The sequence below is a fragment of the Daktulosphaira vitifoliae genome, unplaced genomic scaffold (assembly GCF_025091365.1).
Source record: "Daktulosphaira vitifoliae isolate Bord-2020 unplaced genomic scaffold, ASM2509136v1 Scaffold_1, whole genome shotgun sequence".
NCBI lineage: Eukaryota > Metazoa > Arthropoda > Insecta > Hemiptera > Phylloxeridae > Daktulosphaira > Daktulosphaira vitifoliae.
In genome coordinates, this window is record NW_026099572.1 from 16534438 (window position 1) to 16558565 (window position 24128).

At 23.3% G+C, this 24128-nt stretch overlaps 2 protein-coding genes across 2 annotated transcripts; one reads left to right on the top strand and one right to left on the bottom strand.

Annotated features, from left to right (window-relative positions):
• Positions 1-1288: 1288 nt before the first annotated feature.
• On the bottom strand, positions 1289-18007 carry LOC126910462 (WW domain-binding protein 4-like). The gene is made up of 8 exons (XM_050693052.1): positions 17820-18007; positions 16264-16818; positions 15544-15824; positions 4720-4792; positions 4521-4655; positions 3785-4052; positions 3468-3720; positions 1289-1584 (listed from the first exon to the last, which is right to left on the bottom strand). Exons 2-8 carry the CDS (start codon positions 16741-16743, stop codon positions 1371-1373), a joined length of 1704 nt encoding a protein of 567 aa, XP_050549009.1. The 5' UTR covers positions 16744-16818; positions 17820-18007; the 3' UTR covers positions 1289-1370.
• Positions 18008-18350: 343 nt separating this feature from the next.
• Positions 18351-23638, top strand: LOC126910484 (28S ribosomal protein S29, mitochondrial). The gene is made up of 8 exons (XM_050693097.1): positions 18351-18597; positions 18895-19108; positions 19686-19778; positions 20653-20792; positions 21380-21540; positions 22045-22186; positions 22257-22349; positions 23395-23638. The coding sequence occupies exons 1-8, from the start codon at positions 18496-18498 to the stop codon at positions 23578-23580; spliced, it is 1131 nt and encodes a 376-aa protein (XP_050549054.1). The 5' UTR covers positions 18351-18495; the 3' UTR covers positions 23581-23638.
• The last annotated feature ends 490 nt before the right edge of the window (positions 23639-24128 follow it).

Consider the following 24128-nt stretch of genomic DNA (forward strand, 5'->3'; position numbering starts at 1 on the left):
ATCTTTCTTCTCTCTTTTTTGGTGAGTTAACAGGTCCTCGGGTGTGGTATAGTTTATAATGGTGAAAATTTCGTTGGTTTCCCTACATTTGTGTAAATGACATGTCTGGTATACTTTGCGTTGGAACTATTATACTTGTTTCCCTATTCTATTATTTTATTGTATATCGACGATACGTTAAATTGACCATTTAATATTATAATAATGACATTAAAGTTTTATCAATTTTATTTAACACATTTCTACTATAAAGTAAAAATTGTATACATCTGCTAACTTTATATTCCGATTAAAACACACATAATTACAACTTAGCACTAAAATTTAAAATAAATCTACATATTATTTGACACGGCCCCGTGTCGCTTCGTGATAAACGATGTCCCGCGACTCGTGCCATCTTTATGAGCCATCGCCCTACTATGTGTATTTGACTGACCAACACCGCGTGCCATACACCACAGTGCAAAGTCCAGCAAGTGACGCACGGCCGACGACCACTCGCCACAAATGATACGTCGAGTCTTCTTCCCGTTGTCTAAGTGACAACGTCGAGAATGTATGCCACCGGCTCCGGACTGACGAACTGATCCTCACCGTCGCCATCAACGCTGTTAACCTTTTGACGGCCGAGGATCATGATGGACACCGCGTCGACAACTTCAGGGAATCGCCGCGATATTATGCAAAAATTGTTATTAACTGGGTTCGTCTTTTCGGTTTTTTATTTTTAAATAACCTGTTGTTGCTTATTAATAAACGGCTCACAGGTCTCTACTCTCAAAACGAGTGTTGACTACATTATTACGACGTAAGTCGTGACATATATTATAAAATTAAGTCAAAGAAAATATGTTTACCTTGAATTTATGAAATTTATAAATTATGAGGGTGGGCACTCAAGAATAAGTTATTCACCTCTTACTATTTTCATTTTAAACACAGTTTTTCAAATTTTTTTACTATTAATAATTTTTTTTTGAAGAAGAACTTTTCAAACGTATGTGTAGGGGTGAATTCCCATATTTAAACTAAAAGACTAATAAAAAAATGGTTCTGTTAAAAATTTTATTTTCCGGTACNGAAGAACTTTTTAAACCGTATGTGTAGGGGTGAATTCCCATATTTAAACTAAAAGACTAATAAAAAAATGGTTCTGTTAAAAATTTTATTTTCCGGTACATATTTTAGAACTTCTCCAATCTTGAACATGGATGGAAATCTATTACAATATTGTATGTATGTATGTATGATTTATCAGTTGAATGTTGGTTAATAAAAAACTACATTAGAAAATTATATTTAATTGAGAAAAGTGTCTAATTTTCGTCAGTATTTACATAAAATTAAAGTATAGAATACTTTTATAATTAATCATTGTCCAAACGTTTGCGACAATTAGATTTCTTAAATTTAGCTTTTTTGAAGGAAATAGGCTCGGCTGAACTTTTGTTGCTACTATCAGTAACACTTATGTTACCGACGACTTTTTCCTTAAAAGTGTACTCTTTTTCTTTGATACTAGGTACTTTAACTGCTACAAACTCCTGTTCTGGTAATTGAAGATCAATTACTGGCAGTGGCCTAAAAATAATTTGTAAAAATTGATTAAATCAAATAATTCACCTCAGTAATATCGAACAAAAATAATGTAATTATAAATTTTAAATTATGTGGAAAAAATTTATTGCTTGAAATGTTAATGGATGTATGCATGTTGAGAATAAAATTTTTTATTTTCAAGGTATGTCAAAAAAAAAATTTAAGCAGATACCAAATTAATTGCATTAATTGAATTTACTATTCACAATTTTTTTTAATTGGCAAAATAACCATAAGTAGTCTAGCTGACACTAGTTTAAGTTGACATTACAATATGAAAAAATAATCAAATCTCCTTCACAAAGAAAATCATTAAAATATATTATGTGTACATAGTGGGCCTTTGAATCATTTAGTTGAACTTAGTCGAAAAATATTTACATTAAATTATTTAGTTGTTAGGTAAACCTGAGGCAAAAAAAATAAATAGTTTTAAATAACGAGATTTATAGACGTATTGGTCGACTTTATTTATTTTAGATTTTTATCTTTCAGTTTTTAAATAGAATACAACTTATTTTTTTACATCATAAACACAATCATGATGTAAGGAAAAAAATTGATTAGAATAATTTAAAAAACATATATTCTAGTTGTTTTGAAGTGGGTTTTACTATTATGTGTTTTTTATCGGTCAACAAAATGTCCAACAACCAGTTGACAGATGTTGTCTAATAGTGTGTTACAACATAAAAAAATTGTATCTAATAGCAGCTATCATTGTCATAATTTGATAATTTGGATAAATTTTCTAAGAAACAGCAATATTTTAAATTTCGGTTTTCTTTTATAAAATATTATTTATTGTGAGTACTCACAAAACAATCGATTTAGAATGTTTGAATGCTAAAATACAAACAACTTCAAAAATAAAATTTATCAAGTATACTAGTTTATGTCATCAAAGAGGTCGTATGAAACTATATTTATACATATGTTTATAAAACTTAGTAATAATATTCACTTAAAGTCATTAATAGTATATATTATGTAAAGTAATAATGATTGTAATAATAATAGTAATAACAATAACTTTTGTATACATTGTGCGCCAGAGTTTTCGATAATAAAATTTAGAATCTTTTCTCTAAGATTTACATGAATATTTTTAGTTAAAAGCAAAAATAAAAGGTTTTGATGGAGTGATTTATGTGATCCATTAAATTCTCTTTAAAACTTTAAACATATCTTGATAAATTGAATATTGTTATCACTGTATAAAACTCAATTTTTTAAGTAACTAGATAAATAAATAAATTCGTAAAAAGGAATTCAAATTACAAAAACAATATTTAAAAAATAAATAAAAATTTACATAGTTATACTCATGTCCAGACTGTAATAAAGTTAATTATATCGCACTAAAAGAATAAACGTTTAAGTTAAATGGACTTACAACAACCAAACGTTTAATGATGACTTTGATGATATTACTAAAAAACAGAGTTATTTTTATAACTTCAATATTTATAAATATGATTTACTTATTGGTAATTGATAATTTATTAATATCTGCTGAACATTCTGTCAGTGGATCTTTTACTAGTTTTTTTTTTTTTTGCAAACAGAAAAAGCATTACCTTCTGAGGTTTTTTAATTTGTCTTATACCTTTGTAACGTTACAAAAAGGTATCCCTCATTTTTTTTATATTCTACAAATATTTTATTTTGATCAAGTCGAATGCGCGCTGGATGGTATTTGTTGTCTATAGTAATCATAATAAGGTTTTGTAATTTGTCACTAGTTGTGACAGAAAGTCATTTATCGAGATACAACCTCATTGTATTAATAGTGTGACATAATTTTATTAAATACTAATGTTTTTTATTCTACTGTAAATAATATACTAATATAATGAACATACTTGGGCTGTTCTACTGCTTTCCACGACCCTATGCGAGTGGTTTCTGCCATAAAAGGTTCGAATTCACCTCGAACGGGTTCAGCCGATTCTTCTATATCTTCTTCTTCACCGCCTTGTATTTCACCCTCAGTTTTCTTTTTTTTAACTTTTGGGCCATTGGGTGTTTTTTTATTTTTATTTTTCTTGCGCTGTTCTTCAGCTTCTTGTTCAACTACACTTAAAAATCCTTCGGCTGGAGGTTCCCAAACTGATTCTAAAATTTGAACGCGTATTTTTTTATTTATTTTTGAAGTATAACTATTAAACAAAAAACATACCACCAGTTTCGGTATTCCAATAATACATCATTGAGCCATCTTCCGTTCTAGACTCATGCCAGACATATGTAGGCTTAGGAGGCGCCACAGCTTTAATGGATATCGGCATAGATGGATTAGTTTTAGAGTAACTTATGTTTACGGGTCCACTGGATTGTGTCGCTATATAAGGTGTTGGACGTATTGTTATGCCACGTTCTTTGATAAGAACTTGCGAAGAGTAATCAGGGTTATTTTGGATATCATTATAATATGCTTTCATAGCTCCCTATAATAATATAACAATTGTCCAAATTATAAAACTACAGAGTATTTATTCAAACAAAATACTTTGTTAATAATCTTTAATGGCCTTCGTTAGCCTAATTAAAGGGCTTATTAAGTGGTGATACACTTGAACGAGTAATCAATTCACTGTAAAAGAGCAGGACATTATAAAAGTATTTATGTAAACAGTACATCTAACTAAATACCACCGACATATTCAAAATAAAACAGACACATTTTTTAATATAAATAATATTTAATAATAAATTATCCATAATAAGCCAAAGACCGCCGTTTTTAATTAATACTCACTGAAATATTATTTTCAATGATTTTTAATTATTTATTATAGCATGGTAATTATTAAATATACAATTCATTATCATTGTTATAAATATTTTGAAAAGATAAATAAATCTATTTTATAAACAAACTAATTATTTTTTAACTACGAAAAATTATAACAAACCTGTTCCATTCGTTTCATATCCATTTCAAGACTTTGCTCTTCTTTTCTTTGAATTGCGCTATTCTTTTTAATATCGACCAACTTCTTAGCCACACTATTCTGGTGACGTTTCCCATTTTCGTGAAATTGGATGCTCTAAAAAATTATTATAGTTTAATATATCTTATATTTCTTTAATAAGCAAGTTTTAAATATTTACAGGCTTATTATCCGCAATCCAACACTTACAGAAATCGCAGTACTTTTTACCGGTCGATTTCCAAAATTCTGTCCTGAGAAAAATAATTCAAAAAAATAACTTTTAATTTAAAAATTTTAAAACAATAATATTTTTCGATTAAGGATAAAGGTAACAATAATAATAAAAATAGTAAAATACATTTTTAGGATAAATAACAGAAAAATCATGATTTAAANGGATAAAGGTAACAATAATAATAAAAATAGTAAAATACATTTTTAGGATAAATAACAGAAAAATCATGATTTAAAAGATAATAATTCAGTAAATATAATTTTTCTTATAGAATTATTGTTACTATTTATTTATTGAACAAATTAAAAAAGTAAAAGTTAATATAGTTTCAAGTTTTTATTAAATATAAAAAAAAATTATCGAGAACTAATTAAATGAAATTTCTTAGCAAACATTTTTGATAGATAAAAGGATCATTAGTTAAATCTTAAAAAACTTTTAGATAGTTTATTATGCAATAAATTAAACATTACTCAAATTTTAATTATATTGATCTAATTATATTGAATTCTAAAAAAAAAAAAAAAAAAAATTGAGCTAAATAATAACTTGATTTGTAAAATATAACTACTATTAAATAATAATACAAAGTACATATGAAAGAAATAATTTTAATGTTCTATATCTAACATAGTATAAATAATAAATAATATATCTATCTTAAAAAAAATATATTTTATCGCTTTTCTTGGGCATTTCAAAATCAATTATACGTACTGGAAACTTAAATTGAGTTAACCAAACTATTTAAACTACACAAAATATTTAAAAACTAATGTGAACTTTTTCATGAAAATCTTATTAACTCGATTTAAATACCGCGTTTAAATTCTACATATATCTATAGTATAAAATTCATAAAAACTTTTTTAATAAGAGAAATATGAATATGTATTTTTATATGATGCAACTAGTAGTTTTTAGTAAAGTTATTAAAGTAATTTAACACCAACATTAATGAAGATGAGAAATAAATATACAGAGTGATTTTTTTATCATAACCCACTCAATTACTTACAGAATAATAATAATTTAAACATTTTTTTTTTATTATCTTTAGTTACACATTATTCTTGAATTATTAACGATTTAAAACTCTTCATGTTCATCCCTTATGCCTTGTAAGGGTGTCAACTTTGTTTTTTTAAATGGTAACACATATTTTGAATTTAATAAAATGTTTGAGTTTTTAATTTTATAGTAAATGGCATTTGAATTTTTAATATAACTTAATTCGTTTATTAGACATAATCATTTAAAGTTACAAATTTTGGAGTTAATATACAGGTATAATACACAAGATTACAAATACAGGTAGCTAATTGGACTTTTATGACATTGCAGTCACAGTCACAGATTGTTTATTATCAATTATGACTATCAATAAATATACATTCTGTATTGTCAATTAGTATATTTATAAACTCACAACAATGTATCTTACTATCATTGATAATAACAATGCTGTGTACCTGCTAATATCGATGTGATAAAAAACCAATTAGCTACCTGTATTTGTAATCTTGTGTATTATACCTGTATATTAACTCCAAAATTTGTAACTTTAAATGATTATATCTAATAAACGAATTAAGTTATATTAAAAATTCAAATGCCATTTACTATTAAATTAAAAACTCAAACATTTTATTAAATTCAAAATATGTGTTCCCATTTAAAAAAACAAAGTTGACACCCTTACAAGGCATAAGGGATGAACATAAAAAGTTTTAAATCGTTAATAATTCAAGAATAATGTGTAACTAAAGATAATAAAAAAAAAATGTTTAAATTATTATTATTCTATAAGTAATTGAGTGGGTTATAATAAAAAAATCACCCTGTATATTATTTTGGAGTATTATGCACGTGGTATAAACATGTTAAAAATAAGTTTATAAACTTTAAAACAAGGTTAATGTTGAAAATAATGAAGTATGTCTAAAATGACATGAATTATTTACTACAATACTTAAAAGGCATATTTAAAATATCAATAAAGAATTTAGCTGTTTCTGACAGTTAATTCAAACTAAGCATATATTTTTAATTTTTTGTTCATTCTGTACAACCTTCAAAGTAAAAAGCATTCTTTGTATATAAAACGAATATAGGATATAGTAATTTAAAAAATGTCTCAAAATTGAAACACCATCCTTCTAATTTAGAAAACTTCTAATTAAATATTTAAATAAAAATAAGTCATTTAAATAAATAAAAATTGTGTGCATTGGTGGATCAAATAACAGTTTTATTTGTTTGAAGAAATAAGTAAACATATTGAAGAAATTTCTTTGGATATTTAATTAATTCCTTTTGCTATCAATTGACATTTTGCTCAAATACATTTTTAACTTTTTTCTTAATTCGACGTATTAAAAGGGAATTCGTGCAAGACAATAGACATGTTTTTATGTCACAGTTCATTAAAACTTTAAAATTATTTTTGTATTAAAAACATTGTTTAATTTATATGTAAGATACATAGGGATAAAATCTTTCTTTTTAGGAATCAAACATTTTTTGAAGTATACATAAGAAACAAACAATTACATTAAAATAATAAGTTGCTGTAATGTAAAAATTAAATAATTGTACAGATTAAGTAAACGTGTAATTTAATCTATAATCATGATTTTATGAACATAGTCCCTTATCGATCATAATAATACAATAATACAATAATACAATAATATTTTTTGATGAACGTAGATAATTAAATAGTTATTAGTTATCAAATTTAATTTTAGAAAAAAAATAATGTATACAAAATTTTTATTATAAGAACTACTTTTTTAGGATTGCATATTTTCCAAGGGAGACATGCTACTAGCATGTCATTTGAACCATAATCAATTATTTAAAAAAAGAATATTTTTACATAATCTTTAAGTAATCATGTTTTTGTTATGTTGATTAAACTAACGTTATAAGAATAAATCTTATAATTCAGGTCAATAAACGGATTTATTATATTTTTTATTAAAAAAAAAAAATCGAATATATAATCTAATAACTTCCAATTCACTAAAGTTGACAACAAATTATCTACAACCACTTTTTGGAATAAATAAAATGTTGATTTCAAACTTTAATTTTCTGTTGTCCTACAGAAAGCAAACATCTATTATCAATTTGGAAGATTATATCTTCAAATTTGTGTACCGCGACTTATATTCCAAAACCAATGAATTATTTATTTGTGTGAGTTCTATGTTATAAATTCTAAATTTGTATAAAAAGTAAATAAATAACACAAATAAAATTATATTATCAAAAAAAATTAATGATGAGACCAATTTAAAAAAATAAACAAATACCATCATTTTATACATTTTGGAGTTTTTAAGTTGTGACAATAGCAAAGTAAAAACATCCAGAGCAATCAATAAATTATATGTACATTTTACTGACATTTGTTAATGGAGTATTGGGTTCGATGGGCCAGCGCGCACAATGGCGTGTTCCATAAAAACTCTGATCTAAATTAGGAATCTAAACTTAAATACGTATGTCGATTGGCAATCTCGAAGACTAATAATTTGTAACGGTTCCAAAAAACCATATAGGCGCATATTAATAGAACATTAAATACGCAAGAGCATTGGCATAAAAAATTGAAATCGACATGTCTGCAAATAAAGTAGATCGATCGTCAAACTTTTATTTTCATGCGGTCAAAAATAATATATTCTAAAAAAATCCGGAGAAATATGAAACGATTCATTTTACTACCATTTTTTAAATACAGTCCTTAGTGGTTTAACTGTTTCGTTTAACTAGTTGTTAAGTACTAGATAATATTAACATTTCATTTTGAACCCACGAAATTAAGATTTGGGAAAAAATGATTACACAATGTAACTATATAATTTGAACTACGATATTATTGATTTTTCAATGTAATATACAGGGTGATTTTTTTATCATAACCCACTCAATTACTTGCAGAATAATAATAATTTAAACATTTTTTTTTATTATTATCTTTAGTTACACATTATTCTTGAATTTTTAACTATGTAATACTTTTTAAGTTCATCCCTTATGCCTTGGAGGGGGGTCAACTTTGTTTTTTTAAATGGTAACACATATTTTTAATTTAATAAAATGTTTGAGTTTTTAATTTAATAGTAAATGGCATTTGAATTTTTAATATAACTTTATTAGCTTATTAGATATAAACATTTAAAGTTTCAAAATTTTGAGTTAATATACATGTATAATACACATGGGATTGTAAATACAGGTAGCTAATTGGATTTTTATGACATTGCTGTCTCAGTCACGGATTGTTTATTATCAATTATGATTATCAATAGATATACTTTCTGTATTGTCAGTTAGTGTATTTATAAACTCATAACAATGTGCCTTACTACAATTGATAATAACAATGCTGTGTACCTGCTAATATCAATGTCATAAAAATCCAATTAGCTACCTGTATTTACAATCCCATGTGTATTATACATGTATATTAACTCAAAATTTTGAAACTTTAAATGTTTATATCTAATAAGCTAATTAAGTTTCATTAAAAATTCAAATGCCATTTACTATTGAATTAAAAACTCAAACATTTTATTAAATTAAAAATATATGTTACCATTTAAAAAAACAAAGTTGACACCCTTACCAGGAATAAGGGATGAACTTAAAAAGTATTACATAGTAAATAATTCAAGAATAATGTATAACTAAAGATAATAAAAAAAAAAAATGTTTAAATTATTATTATTCTGCAAGTAATTGAGTGGGTTATGATAAAAAAATCACCCTGTATATATTTAATATAATAACTGTCCATTATAATCACTTAAAGGTAAATCTAGTGTTCAAAAATATTATTCACATAATTAATAAAATTGAACATTATAAAAAAGTTGGACAACAAAATTAGCATAACAAAACAACATAGAACAAGTAAAAACATATTAACTCAAAATTCCAAACATTGATTTGAAATTACTATCAATTTAGATTATTAAAAGAAACTAAAAAAATGTATTTAATCATCATGATAAAAATATAGTTAATACATTAACAACCACGCAATTAACACTATAGAAATACTTTTAATAAATTTTAGTACTTCAAAAAAAATTTACGCTTGACATTTAATAATAATAAAAATTATTTATTACACTAATGACTGTGCAAATTTTTTTGAAACTGTTAAAAAAAATTAACTAAAACTAGAATTATGTTAATATTATTTTAGGTCGAATAAAATAAACTAAAGCGGTTAAGTAAAAGTTATAATAAGTTTTAAAACATATTGAAACACTTAAACCTAGATTTCAAAGAAGCTAAGTGTTTTGAATGAGTTATATTACTGCTTTAAAAATATAATACCTATATAAATTATAATCATGTCGTCAATAGCGCGTCATTGGGAATAAACATTTTGGCAATAGTTAATAAATGCACTTTATTTAAAGAATATCAGAAAATGCATATGACTCTTTGATAACTATTATATTCGCGATGATATTCTCGTTTAAAATTATAAATGTCAATTATAGACAAGTTTACAGTATCTGAGAACTATGTTAAAGAATTGTCTTTTAATTTTGTCAATCTATTCTTAAAAATACATTAATGTAATATTCTAGTTGTACTTTTGTGTTATAGATATTATATAGAGTGTTCAAAAAATAATGAAACCGGTCAATTGTTACAAACAATGAGAATAATAAAAATCCGTTTCCTTAGTTACTGAATATATATATATATATATATATATAGTGTTCAATAAGTAAGGAAAAGGTTTTCTATTGTTCTCATTGTTTGTAACAACTAACCTGTCACATTACTTACTGAACACTGTGTATAACATACAAAAGCACAACTAGACTAAAAAATAAAAAGGAAATATAAAACTTTTTTTATTTTAAAAATAATTCATACGATACAAGTATTACATACGATTAGATATAGCTAACAATATAAATATATTTAAAAAAATTAGATTTAATTTAAATATATTTGTCAGCATATCAGAGCTCACACTGACTTCTTGGGTAGAGGTCATAGTGAAAACATAGTTCTTCTACTGATAGTTATCGACGTACTACCATCCGAAAAATAAAATTATGTAAATTAGTCTTCATTTGATATTATGAAAATCACAATCAATATCACGAAAACCTTTGTGTAAAAAAAAACATTTATACGCTATTTTTAATCTGTCCTTAATTTTGTAACAATAAATATAATTTTATGAATATATAAGGATTAAATGCTCATGGAAATTATATTGGTTACAATTGCTTCCTATTGGAATAGGTAGCATTATTGTATTTAAAACATGCATATATTTATTCCAGTCAATGCATAAACTTATCTATTATTACAATGTTTTAAAAATGAGATAACTGCGATATTTTAATGTCAGCAAATCTCCCTATTATTGTGTCCTTGTTTTTAGGATTAAATTAATTTTTTTTTTAGCCAATTTATAATTTTTTTTAATAATATAAAAGTGGTGCACATTTGTATACTCGCTAAAATAATAATCATATAATAAAATAGTATCTTAGAATATAAGGAATTGAAAATTCATTTTTGAATAATTTATTAAGAAAGAAACATTTTAATATAGGAAAATAAATTAAGAACACTAAAAATACTATGCATAAAGCTTCCACTTCCATCTAATAATTAAGTCAAATAAATAAAAATGAGTTCAAATATTTAATTAAGTAAGGTGCACGTGCAAAATGTACAATCAATTATGAACGCTTAATAAAATTATCAATTTATAACGTACTCTTAAAACTAAAGGAAAATGTATTCGAAATGCACAATTACACACAGATGATAAAATCAAAATATCAAAAGAATTATTTTTTGTATTTAAATTACACAGTAATGTTAATCCTAAGAATGTTCAATTTTAAATCTTAATAATTTATTTAAGTTAAATTATTATTTTTTAATTACAACACATAAATGAGATATTAAAACTCACAAAATGCAATAAACCTCTAATGAGTAAGATAAGCATATTAAAAAAAAATCATGATACCGGATTGTTATTACTTATTATTGTTCATTTTAAACCAAATATAGTTTAACAACACTGATAATTTCAATTGTTTAAAAATCAGTCGTTTATTGTGTATTAAATTCATTATGTACCAAAGACCACACTTACTTTATACTTAGATTCTTCATTTTAAATCAAAGGAGTTACATAATACCAAAAATTTGAATTTCTATTAAACCCCAATTTACTTATTGTATTATCATTTACACGAACAAAAATTTTAACCAAAATAAAAAACACGAATCACTTATTGAATGATAATAAATATTGGATTTAAATGCTCATTATTAAATGAAAATGATAGTTCAAACTTGAATTTCAAGAGACCTAAAAGACTACTTTAAAGTGATACTTTAGTTTAAAAATGTTTGTAAATTGAGTTTGAACTTCAACTTTTCATTTAGACAGATATTTTATAAAATTAATTTTTTTATTCTTTATGGTTTATAATTATAGAAAATCAAGTAAAATAAATAAAAAATGACATCTACAACAAAATTTTTTATTTATTTAAATAATAATAATAAAACATTTTTTAAACATTCACAAACAATTTAAACTATTTATATATTTATATACTATAACAAGACGTAATAATAACAATAAAAATAAATATAGGACACTTAAAGTTAGTGCAAGATCTCAGACAATATGGTAAATATTTAAAGCCCACTTTGTGGAATTTTAAAAAATATCATGTAATTGTACATATTATACAAGTTCAGTAAGTAAGAGAAACAGGTCTAATGTCTGTAACAATTGACGCGTTTCTTTACTTACTGAAAACTCTGTATATAGTACATAACAAGGAATTTAATTAAATATATTAAACTAATAATAAATGAATTAAAAATTTATTAGACAATTGTTTAAATGTGTATACATTTTAGGTGATAGTTTTATTAATCTCACAAATAATAACCTAAAAACCATTAAAAATTTATAACTAATATGTCAATTGTCTTTTAAAAATTACTAATGCTAATTTAATAAAAATATATAAAGTAGTCTAAACAGATGTTTAACATTACTAGTTTAACCATGTTTGTTGTTTAATCATATTGGACCCTAGATTTAAAATTTTTAACAAGATAAAAACTTTAAAAAATTGTAGAACTCAGAATATACATAAATACATGATGAATTCAGTAATAATAAATTTGGTGTTTTATTATAATTCTAAAATTCGTATTTAGTTAATACATAATAGAAAATCACAATATATTTTTGAATTAAAAATGTATCAATAAGCTCCACAAGCAAATATATAATGCTAATTTAGAAAATATCACTACATTAAAAATAAAACTCACTGTTTCATTAGGATACGCAAAACAACAGATAAATTAATCTAATGTGTTGGTAATGTTACGAATATGATAAAAAAATAATTTAAGGACATTTAAATACTTGGTGACCACATTCAAATTTTAGACAATTTTTAAAATGGAATTAACAATTATAAATGAGTAATTTTATAATAAAAAGCGAATTCAGCATAGTACACAAGGAAAATTACTCGGTACCAACTCCTTGATAAAAAAAAACCTCAATTGATATACAAAAATATAATTATTATTATACAGATGTTCAAAAAGTAATGAAATAGACCAATGTTACAAACAATAAGAACAATAGGAACCTTTCTTACTTACTGAACACTCTATATAGTTATATATTATTTATATTTATAAAAATATACATACAAATTTTGATTTTTTTAAAAAAATGTCTGACACTATTATTTTATTTTTTTAATGAATTTTAATTATTTAGTTCGTGATGAGTACACAGGTTTTAAGCTCGATCACGAGACTCTTCGATAGATGAGCGAAAATCAGCTCAATAACTGGAATTCCCATCCCTCCGTCGACAAAATAACCTGGTGTATATAAAGTTAATAAAACTTTTTGAAGGTAGCCGCAATGGTTTTCATAAGCCATAAAACAGTGTAAAAAAATATTAATCAAAATTAAATAATCATTTTACTGTAAATTTTAACATTTTTAAACATGAAATTATCAACAAAAAAAAAAAAAATGATTTACTCAAGACTGATAAGTATAATTTATGATCTAATAAGAGGATACAAAAAATACGTCTTACAGCAAGGCAAGATTTAATTAAAATTTAAAATTCAAAAACTATACGTTAAAATATTTGAAAAAGATGATCTATAAATTTGATCATTTGATAATTTTCGGTGAAAATTAGTATAAGAAACTGCTTATTTCAAATAACAATTTTATACATGAAAATATTTTTTTTGTTTAAATAGCCTGAGTTGAGTACTGTAAATTGGGTTTAAGCTACCTATCAAAAATTTAGTTCGCTACTTACAGTTTTCTCTTAAGCTTCAAATAACTCAAATAAATGTAATTGGAGATCTGGTCTACATCAAATTAGAGTTAATCAATTATTAAATTTAATGATTTTAATTTAACAAATGCTCTAAAGTTAAATTTCAAAGATGCCAATTTAATACTGCCTACTCAGGCAAATTTATGATGAGTAATAAAAAAATGTCTATGAATATCTTTCAAGTATATTTAGAATTTTTTACATAAATATCTTTAATAATAAATATATGAATTAAAATTAAAAATGATTATAAAATAGAAAGAAAATAAATTAAAAAAAGCTATTGTTTAATGTATTTCAGAACAAATCTTAAAGGAGTTTTTAAAATGTCATTGATTTTTGTATTGATCTTGAAGGTTCATACATGGCACTGTATTTTTTTTAAGAGTAGGTTGGATGTCAGAATGTATTGTGAATTGAGCATATAAGTTTCAACTTTAATTTATGAAGCACAAAATAATTTTAGTGTAATTTGTTACTTACATTAATTTATAGTAATATTGGTTACTTATATATAATTAAATTTAGTTCAGCATAATATTTAACATACAAATCATAAAGAATAAGTGATAAATAGAAATTAAAAAAAATTATTCAAACTAATAATAACTAATTGTAAAATTTTTGTCAATTTCAATCAATATTTAAATGTGAACAAAGACAAAAGTGATTTATCTTTTAGTAAACTAGTCAGGAAATTTGATAAGTGAAAATTCAGACTATTAGTGTAGATAAATAACATTTATCTTGATAGAATAAATATTTAATAGAATATCAGTATTGTCATTACTGACTGGAAATAGTAATAATATAAACTTTGAAACTTAAATAAGAATTTTTTATTTATGCACACCCTGATCAAATTATACAGATTTATTGAAATTAAGGAACTCTAATTTAAGCAAAGTGTTTACTTTGTCATCTAAATAAAGGAAATGTTGGGTCATATAAAATTAAGCAATAAATATTAAAACTTTGAGAAGAAACTAATGATAATTAAGTAAAAAAGTATTATCTACAGTTATAAAATGATCCCAATGAAATTATGACTTTTGATAATAAAAAAAGTTCTAATAGAGTATTATTGTAAAAGGTATAATTTAGAATCAAAATAATAAATATATCAAATAGTTCATAATAGAATTTTAGAATGAAAATTGTAAAAAAATTATTACCAGCAAAATTTATAGCATTTTATTTAGTTTGTTGGTTGATACAATGGTAATAATAATATATGAGGGATTTACTAATAAGAAATAAACAAAATATTGTTTTATTGGAAAAAACAATCAATAACTTTCATTTGTTTAGTCATAAAAATTAAATAAGGGTAATCGGAATCAACATCATACATTTTATTGTATAAAACCTGTTTGGAATGACGTTCCCATACTATAGTATTGTAGTTTTGTTGTACAACACAGTGCAACTCTTCTTGTTGAGCCATTTCTATGAACTCATATAATGTATTTCCACGTTTTGGAGCTGCAACTAGTGCTGTACCACCATAAGCTAAAATGGATGATATAGTACGGACCAGATCATCTCTTGCCTCATCAAAAAACAGACAATCAGCTGCTAACACCACATCATAACGACGAATGCTTGCAGGTTTTTGATTCCATTTTAAAACCTGATAGGTAAACAATACCATTCATTTAAACATAAATATTACTCCTAATTATAAAATATCTATTGATATTTTAGAATATTTGGAAGAGCATGCTTATGATTTTATAAACATTTATTTGCAAAAACAAAATTTAAAAAAACAGATACAACAAAAAGTTATGTTTAAATTAACTACATTAAATAACAAAATATTATTAGGTACTTGATAAATTACTTGGTAATAAATATTAAGGTACTTTTAAAGTTCAATAAAACTATAACTAGGAGTTATAATAGCTCCTCTAATATTAACTTGATTACATAATAACAAAAAAAAAAAAAAACTTGATCAACATTACATTGATTAAAATTATAAAAACATGCATATCAAATATAATAACAAAACCAACAATGTGCATTGAAGAAATGTTAAAAAATCATATATTTTACTTTTAACTAACCGAACATGATACATTTGAAGTAAATACATTTTTTTCAAGTATACGGTTGACGTTGTAAACAGAATTTATATTTCCATCAGTCAAGTGAACATCATTACATTGGCCATACAGAGCTGCCATTATGCCAGCTAAACAACTCATACCACCACCCAGTTCTATAATACTTTTATTACGAAATAAATCCAAATTTGATAACACATAATAAGCTAATATTTCTTCAGATGGCCAGATTTTTACATTTCCTGTATTATTAAAGCCCATGAGTTTTTCAGGGGTAACATTTAAAGAAAATTGGCAGATATTTGCTGCAAATTCTTTGCCTTGAATACAAGCAGAGTACTTGTACCATTCTGTATTTATGGACTCAACATTAAATAAATTATAGCTTATACTAGGTATAATCACATTGTCTTGATTATTTTTACTAACTGTATTTGCTAGAAGTTTCCATCTATTACGAGCTCTTTCTTTGGAATTCATTATTATTAAATGTATACAACATAATTTTTCTTAAATATTAATGGTTTTTCGACTAGATTTATCACAGAAATTGTCCTGTAAGAAACAGGAAAAAATCAACTTGGTGCAGTCATAAGAATCGTATTTGGACATAAAATCCAAGCAAAAATACATTTTGAAAATGTATAGATAAAATGCAATTTATAACTAATATTAATATGAATTGTCAAGAAATATTATTAAATCATGCTTTAAATATAAATTTATAAAAATTTTATGGTATTTCTGAATTATTAGAATTATTAGATTATTAATATTATACAAAATATCAGTTATTAACAGAAAATATTATATTATATTACATAGTGTTCTATAAAACAGCAAGGTTTATTTTTGAAAATGTTTACAATGCAGGATATGTTCTAGTTCATTCGATTCCTTATATGCATATTTGTTTGCTATACAAGAAATTTTAAAATGATAAAATTTGGACCACTGTTGGGGACATTATTTATAAAAATATAAATAAATGTAAGCTTTTAATTTTTAATACTCTGATGTCAAAAATTTATACATTACTTAAAATTAATAAAAAATTACTTAAAAATATTCTTTTAATTTAGATAACATTATAATATTATAAAAAAATTTATGTGGTTTTTTAATAAATAAAACAACTACTCTTATTGTTTTAAATAATATTAGCCATACGTGATCATATATTTTTCATTACAATTGTTATAACTCAAAATAAAATTAATAATTTTAACTGCATTTTGAGGGAGTTCATTCCAATATTCCAACTTAGTTATGCCTTATTTTAATACTATTTATCTAATTTATTAATTGCTAGAAGATTAAAAAATCATCAACTTCATACTATATAGTAAAAGTTTAATAGCATTAATATACCAGTTAAGAGAAAAAAATCAATTTTCTATATCCAGATAAATTAAACAGAAATCAACAAATTTATCTTAATAAATACAATTTAATACAATTTATATGAGCACCACTTTTACATTTTTAATTTAAACTTTTTAAAACTTAAATGTAGATTATACAGTAAAACTATAATTAATTTTAAGAGTACTTACATTTTTTGGTGTTAATTTAAGTTTGTTAGATAGAAATAATAGTAAAATTCACATAATTATGAAATAACATAAATAAATTTACACGTAAAAGCCAAAACTTTTAAATGTAACAAACGAAGTTGAGCCATAGCATTCACACATACGGCTAGAATTTAAAATACAAACAATAATTTGATTTTTGAATAATTTTAATCTAAATTTGCAAGGAGGGGCAAAAATATTGATATCCCTACTTAATTTTGTACTGTATTTACAATCATACCAACTGCCGCACAATCTGTAATTATCAATATAAAAACACTAAAGTTATTTAAATAAAATGTATAATATTATCAGTTCTACATTAACCGCATTATTATTAAATCAATGCAATCGAAATTTAAATTTTAATCACCCAGTTTAATTATTGAAAACAATTATATACTTTCAAATATTTAGCTCATAGAGTAATAATACTCTTTAAATTAGCTTAAAATATTAATATGTATTAAATGATTACACTATCAATATATAAAATTACTGATAAATGAAATGCCCTTATGATAATAATCGACTAAATTTGAAAATCCAATAACAAAAATTTTATTAGGGTTATTTTTATCCAAGAATTCTCTTACGATTTTGTGTATTTAAAAATTATCTTTTAATTAAAATTATTGGATAACTAAAAATCATTATGAAATTGTATCGTCGTATATGTGGGTATGCCACTTCTGCTGTAAAACAAGATGTACAATATCAAATACCAATAGCTGTGCGTTCCCTCAAATCCAATCCGGTTGGTTAAGTACAATTATCACTTTTTAATTTCTACCATTAATTATTTAAACTATTATTAATAAGTATTACAATATTATTATTGAGAATAATACTTCAATTAAATTTCTTAATGAATTTATATCCTATTAATATAGATAGTCTACTTAGCTCAGCCGGGAATGTATTGTACCTCATTGTGTAATTACTAGAGTTTGATTCCGTTTTGTTGAGCTATGTAGAATTTCTTATTCTTTTTAATACAATAATAGCTTTTCAAAAATAATGTTAAAGAATAATGGATAATTAATAATATTAGATTGATCATAATCAAAATGATGTATCCAAGTTCTATACAATTGAACCAAAAACAGTTAGTAAAATATTTCAATCAGGCGGTCTACCAAAACCATTTGTAGAACAGACTCAAGTATTTGCCGAAACAGCTTTGATGATCCGTAAACCAGCTTTAGAAGTTATCAACAACTTAAAAATTGCTAACTATGAAAAACCAGCTGTTCGCTATCTAATGTGTATCCTTTTTGAGATAATAATCAATTTTTTCATAGTTTAATTTTGTAGTCTAACAAATCATTTTCATTTTACAATTACCCTATATTTTCATTATTTTTAATTGTGTTATTAATATAAGAAAAGATATGGTTTATATATCTCATAAAATAAAAATTAGTGCAATTTAAATATGTTCATATCTACACCCAACTAAAAATTACACATTTTATTTAAATAACAATATTAAAAGTTTTCATGATTACAATTTCAAATGATGCATTGTTAATAATACAATTACTTTAATTTAAAACATTTTTATCTTATGATTATAAGTATAAATAATTTCAGTTTCTAATTCCACAAAAAAACTGTAACATAATATGAAAAAAATTTTATATTAACAATATATTCCATATTAACCACCCTTCCTATATTAATTTACTTAATAATAATTACTAGTTATAATAATTCATTTCAATATAGTGATATTGATATTATATAAAATAAATCTTGTCTTATTTGAAAGTATTCTAACAAAGGCTTATATACAAGCATATTCATTTATTGAATATATTTTCTTAAAATATTATATAACAGATGGTAAAACTGGAAGTGGAAAATCTCTTAGTCTTGCCCATATTCTTCACTATGCACATACTGCTAAGTTTATACTATTTCATATTCCATATGGTAATTTTATGATATCATTTTTCATTAATAATATATATTTAATTGCCCCTGGGATATTTGAACACCGTTGTAATTTGATGAAATTTAAATTGCTGTTATTTTGAACTTTTATTTTCTATTAAAAAATGTTTATATATTCTAAATTAGCACAAAAGAGTTTTTTAATAAAAAAAGTGAAAAATTAACATAGTTTAAAAAAACACGTTTTTAAAGCACTTAAAACTAAAAAGTTAAAAATAATTTTTTAAGTAAGCTTAAAACAATAATGAATGAAAAATACTAGTATTATTGTGAAAAAAGTGTGATCGCTTTGTGCCATATTTTTCATATATAGAGCCCCCGACACTTTTTTCACTATAATACTTGTATTTTTCATATATATACAATATTGTTTTAAGCTTATTTTAAAAATTATTTTTAACTTTTTAGTTTTATATGCTTTAAAAACGTGTTTTTTTAAACTATATTTATTTTTCACTTTTTAGTTTTTTATAACATTGCTGCCACAATCACAGAGTGTTTATTGTTAATTATGACTATGAATAGATATAATTTCTCTATTGCCAGTTAGTGTATTTATAAACTCACAACAATGTGTCTTACTACCATTGATAATAAAGGCTATGTACTTGTGAATATTGTCATAACAAATCAATTAGCTACCAGTATTTGTAATCCCTTATATATTATATATGTATATTAACTTAAAAAAATTTGAACCTTTAAATGTTTATATCTAATAATAAACATACAGACAAACATACAGGTGAAGCTAATAAAAGCATTTTAAAAAAAGGGTATACACTGTAATAGGCTTAAGAGTATACTACAATTTTTATCTTAATATATAAAATAAAAATTAGTTTAATTTTAGTACCAATCTGGTTGAAGTATGATCGAAAAGAAGTTACCTGGTCTTCAACTAAAGAAGGCTTTGCTGATATACCATTAGTTGCAGCGCAGTGGTTAAAACATTTCCTCCATCAAAATGAAACCATATTACAAGAACTTAATGTATGTAAAAATAATAAAATATCTCATAATTGTCAACTGGTTTTTTTTTAAACTATACTTTTGTCATAAGACTTATGTTAAAAAACATTATATTTTTTATATTTAGAATTTTTGCAAAGTTATTTACATTTACAATTATATTTTGTGATTATATTCAAGAAGGATCTTCAATTTAAGTACAATGAGATATTAAATGAAGTATTTAACTATAGAAATTATTTTATTTTGAAAAATGTAAAATTTTTAATGCATTAAATTAATAATATTTTATAATAAATAAATCGGATATTATAAATTTTCATATAGACATTGAAGAAAAATTTTAAGATTAATTCATAATTAATTTTTACATTATACTAAAAGCAACAAACATTTTTATGTGGTACACATATTATTTAATGTTATTAAGAATTGAAAAACCTTAGTATACAATGAATAATTTATTACATAAAACTTCTATTTGGGTATTGTTATATGTTTATATGTTGATAATTCTATTATACTTTATTGTGACATTGTATAGTTTTCATGTGTTAAATTGTTGATGTAAAGTTATAGAGAACATTTATTAGTTGACCTTTTTTTAGCTTACAACAAGCAAAGAATATACTTGGAGTATTCGAGAGACAACACCTCCAGGAAGCACATTAAAAGATTTAATTACTCATGGAATCAATAGAGCTAAATATGCATGTGACATTATGGATATTCTACTAAATGAATTAAAGATGCATTGTACAAACAATAAGTATGATTTACTGTATATCAGTCATTCAATTTTTTTAAAATATTTTTCATAAGTAATTAAGTATGTTATTATGTTTGAAAAACTTCATACAAAATTAATTAAAACGCTTTGTTGAATAATGAAGTAGATGACTACTTTAAAAATATATTTATTTATTAAAGACGCACTTAAGACTATATCATACAGTTATAAATATTGAAGTGAATTTAATAGTTATGTGACATAGAAATAAAAAATTAATAATGATAGTTTAAATAAATTTTTCTAGTAAATAATATAGTTTTGTTAAAAATGGAATTATCAATAGCTATATTACCATAACAATTCAGGTGTATTACTTTTATAAAATAAACTTAATATAATCATTGTTTGTCTAAGTGTTTTGATATAACTTAAAATGTTAAATACCAAAATACCATTTGTAGTATTTAAAAAATATTAAATTAATTATTATAGACTAGAGTAAATTAATTTTTTAAATTATTTTGTATATTTTTATTAAAGGTGTAAAATGATAGTAGCAATAGATGGGTTTAATGCTTTTTTCAATGAGAAAACTGATTTGAAAACAGAAGACCGTGTCAAAGTGAAACCCCAACAAATTACTATGGTTCAAACTGGTTTATCAGCTGTAAAGTCGGATTGGGTAAATATATATATATTTTTTGAACCAAAATTATGATGTTTATACATATTTATTATTATTTATATTATAGAATAATGGTGCTATAGTTATGATTACATCTCCTAGAGCATCTTTAAATACTAGAAGAGAATCACACTTACCTATTTACCTCATTGGACGTGAAGTAAGAAATACAATAATTTATTACTGATCAAATTTTTTAAAATATTTGATCAGTAATTCATATATTACTTGTATTATATTATGCTTAAAAATGTTATGATTTTAATGTTAGAAACAGAATATATGATAAATAATAAAAAGAAAAAATTAAATAAAAAAAGGAAAATACCATTAAACATAAAAATTATTATAACAATGAAATTATTTTTATGATTGAACTTAAAATAATGATATAATCAATTGAAAGAAATTTATTTTACTCTTCCCATTAAAATTTCTAAATACGTCTTAGTATATGGTATGAAACAAAATTAATTTTGTTTTATAATACAAAGTATCAACAAATTGTCGATTCTTTAAGTTATAATAAAATATTTGCTTACCAAAACATGTATTAAAAGAAAACTTATGCATTATTATTTACCAAAATATTAATAATTATGTTAATTTATGAGAATGCCGTATGATTTATATTTTATTTTTTTAATTATCTGTTTTTCAAAAGCAAATAAATAAAATATTTAAAAAATACCTAGTTGTTTTTAAATTTCAATTTATGTATAAAATTCAAGGTTTATGAAACTATTTCAAAAAACAAAAAAAAAGTTAATATGTCCTGATGAAAAACTAAAATAACTTATGTATCCTTTCTACTCACTTAAAAAAAAAAAAAAAAAAAAAAAAAAAAAAAAANAAAAAAAAAAAAAAAAAAAAAAAAATGTATATTCACAGTGTAATCATTTTTATTCTGGAGGAATATCACTCCTCAAGTATGCCTCTGCTTTTAACTATTATCTTATGAACACTTAATAATGACTCGACTGTAAATTGTATTTTTAATCCAAACCAAATTGTTGAAATCAATTTATCAATTTTATATTTAAATAGTTAATTTAAAGAGGTAATTAGTTCTTATGAAAAAAATTATTCTCGAAAGTGTTGGTAATTGGATATTTATTAATAGTCAATATTCTATTACCTGTAATAGATTACTACTTCTGATTAAAAATAATGGTTATATAATAACATTTTTAATTAACTTTTAGGGATTTCAACTGATAGATCCATTTATCCCCATAATGGTACCAGAACTTGATAAGATAGAATTCAATAATATGTTAGACTATTATGAAGAAAAAAGATGGTTACAGAAACCAGGAGGTAGGCAAGAATTGGAGTTTCTCTCTTCAAGATTACCTGCTGAATTAATGATCCGTTGTGCTCCACTTTAATAATAATATTTTTGTTGCTTTGTTTCTTGTAATATAGAATAGAAATTTTGTATTTAAATCTGTTATTAATTTCTTTATTCGTTTTGTATTGGTTATTTAAGAATATTGACTGAAAAAATGTGAACAATAATTATAAGTATCAAATTTATTGTTTTATAAATTTAAATATATACTTAAAATTTATACTTAAAATTTATAATGCTCTACAGTTTTCTCAAATATTGAGATTAAAATGTTTAGAAATAAAATATTTAATGAAAAAGATACTTATAATTAAAAATGTTTTAGAATTATCTATGTCAGTGTAACTAGGAATTGAAAACTTCCTTTTTTTTAGTAACATTTTATTCAATTAACAATTAAAGTTATTTTTAATTATAAAAATTTTTTTCAATATATAATATATAAAAATAATTTTAAATTAAATTATAGCTTCTTTATCATAAACTACTCTATTACTCGCCAAATAAATAAAATATTAAAAAAAATTGTTAATTTTTTTAGTTTGGTATATTTCTTAAATTATCAGTTAATAATAACTTTAGGTA

Coding starts and splice junctions, on each gene's coding strand:
- LOC126910462 (XM_050693052.1), bottom strand. CDS start 16,743: ATGAATTCCAAAGAAAGAGCTCGTAATAGATGGAAACTTCTAGCAAAT. Junction 15,825..16,263: donor CTTCAAATGTATCATGTTCG/GTTAGTTAAAAG, acceptor TTTACCTATCAG/GTTTTAAAATGGAATCAAAA. Junction 1,585..3,467: donor AAAGCAGTAGAACAGCCCAA/GTATGTTCATTA, acceptor AATTATTTTTAG/GCCACTGCCAGTAATTGATC.
- LOC126910484 (XM_050693097.1), top strand. CDS start 18,496: ATGAAATTGTATCGTCGTATATGTGGGTATGCCACTTCTGCTGTAAAA. Junction 20,793..21,379: donor CCATATTACAAGAACTTAAT/GTATGTAAAAAT, acceptor ACCTTTTTTTAG/CTTACAACAAGCAAAGAATA. Junction 21,541..22,044: donor ATGCATTGTACAAACAATAA/GTATGATTTACT, acceptor TTTTTATTAAAG/GTGTAAAATGATAGTAGCAA.